The 1,872-nt window shown below is 32.9% G+C and overlaps 1 protein-coding gene across 2 annotated transcripts; it reads right to left on the minus strand.

Moving 5' to 3' along the window:
- Positions 1 to 490: 490 nt before the first annotated feature.
- Positions 491 to 1,769, minus strand: LOC111380400 (proton pump-interactor 1-like). Of its 2 annotated transcripts, none has more exons than XM_023003960.1 (2): positions 1,691 to 1,769; positions 491 to 962 (listed from the first exon to the last, which is right to left on the minus strand). In XM_023003960.1, the coding sequence occupies exon 2, from the start codon at positions 912 to 914 to the stop codon at positions 543 to 545; it is 372 nt and encodes a 123-aa protein (XP_022859728.1). In that variant the 5' UTR covers positions 915 to 962; positions 1,691 to 1,769; the 3' UTR covers positions 491 to 542. The 2 variants fall into 2 exon arrangements, with proteins under 2 accessions (XP_022859728.1, XP_022859727.1); XM_023003959.1 differs by having other exon boundaries at positions 1,512 to 1,769.
- Positions 1,770 to 1,872: the final 103 nt, after the last annotated feature.

The following is a 1,872-nucleotide window of genomic DNA, read 5'->3' on the forward strand; positions in this document are numbered from 1 at the left end:
AGTTAAGGTTCTGCGTTGAATTTATTTATTTATTTTTTTAATATAGGGCAAGGGAAATTTTTCAATGTTTCAGTGTATGACAAAATAAATATAAAATGTTATTTTCAGTTTTCCACTTCTAGAAGAAGATAGTTGGCTCAAAAAACTCTATCTGTCTCATTTTAGTTGTAGTTCTGTCGGTCAGCTCATCAACAAAATTTCAGATTTCAAATCTACCCTACACCTTTAACCACGTTGATACAAATTTGTGTATTTCACATTTTATAAGACATGCCTTCATGTCAAATTATATGTGCATGATTATCTTGTCAAAATTCCAAGAAAATATATCTTTCGATTTCTTTTTTCTTTAGCATTTTCATGATTTAAGTGATCTTGATACAGCCTCACAATGAGCAACACATTGCATCTATGTTGTTCAACAGTTGAGGTATATTAATAGTTCGTTACAGTTTGGGTGTGAGTAGATCCTATCTCAAATCATAGCAAATAACCACAAGCCAGATTTTATTTTAAAGAGACACAATTGCATAAGCAATGAACTACCCAAAAATACAATGTACAGCATAATTTACCCTTTTCTCCCTTAATTTTTCAGTGATCTGAAATCGGGCCTGATTCTTTTTCTGTAACTCTTTCTCTGCCAGATCCAGTTTGGCCCTGAGATTCTGGTCCTGAAAAGGCCGATACTTAACAATATAGAAAGAGTGGATCAGACTGGGTTCAGGCCATGAATCAGCTACATTATTTGGGAGGTCGGCATCCGAAACCTTTTTCCCGTCTTCTTTGGCTGGCTCATCCACACCATGAGTACCAAATTTTACGTTCATCTTTTCATTTTCCATAGAAATCTTCTCTTCATTTCCAGTTTCCACAGAAATGGCCAAGTTTGATTCAGGGACCTCCACACCCATGATTTTCGGTAAATTCTAACCTAAAACGTTCTTAAAGAATCTCAAACCCTGATTCAGGTAGCAAGAAAAACATCAGGTAAGTATGCAAAATGGTCTCCATCAGTATAAGGTAGAATTCAATCAACAAGACAAATCATTCGGCAAAGAAATACAGCTGTAACTAATGAACAAAAACAGTTCAGGTCAATTCATAAATAACTTCACAGGATCAAAATTATCCATCAAAAACAGATTACAGCGGCAAATCTGCTTCCAAGAGTACAATACATTACAAATTTCAATTTTCCTAATTTTGCATCAGTTTTCTTTTATCTTTAAATGTAAGAAGCCCAATAACAGCAATTGAAACAATAACAAAACACAAAAATTATCTTTTACTGAACACGCTAGAAATTCTCAGTTTCATCAAAATAAGACATCAATAAATCAAATCACAAATCATCAAAAACACGCATAAACATAGTAAATTAAGCAAATCATCTTAGAATAGCACTGCTCTATGACATGCAGTAAAATCAACGTAACCAGACAGAAAAAAGAATATAATTAAATGTTAAAAAATACAATCCAAGACACACGAAGATAAAATCTTTATACCAAGAAGAAAAAACGATATACTCTGCAACAGAAGATCAAAAAAGATGGCATGAAGAGAGCAAGAAGGTGATCAAAATTGGACCCAAAAAAACTTCAAAGAAACAGAAAAGTTGAACCAAAAATGGGATTGCAGGATTAAGGGGTGTTGATCAAAAGAAGCAGAAACGACGGAGAATTACCGGCAATTGGCAAGAAAACTAAGGCGGATATTTCTAGGACCCCCTTTAGACGGGACCTGCAAATTTGTATGTGTTTCGAAAAATGTATTGTTTAAAATAAGTGTTTATGTTATATTGATATTAACTATTTGATTAAATATTATGTGATATTTAATCATATTTTTCGAAATTAATTGTATTTT

This window comes from Olea europaea, unplaced genomic scaffold, assembly GCF_002742605.1.
Source record: "Olea europaea var. sylvestris unplaced genomic scaffold, O_europaea_v1 scaffold2137, whole genome shotgun sequence".
Classification (NCBI taxonomy): Eukaryota; Viridiplantae; Streptophyta; class Magnoliopsida; order Lamiales; family Oleaceae; genus Olea; species Olea europaea.

Excerpts from the sequence above, each read along its gene's own strand:
- LOC111380400 (XM_023003960.1), bottom strand. The coding sequence starts at position 914 with ATGGGTGTGGAGGTCCCTGAATCAAACTTGGCCATTTCTGTGGAAACT.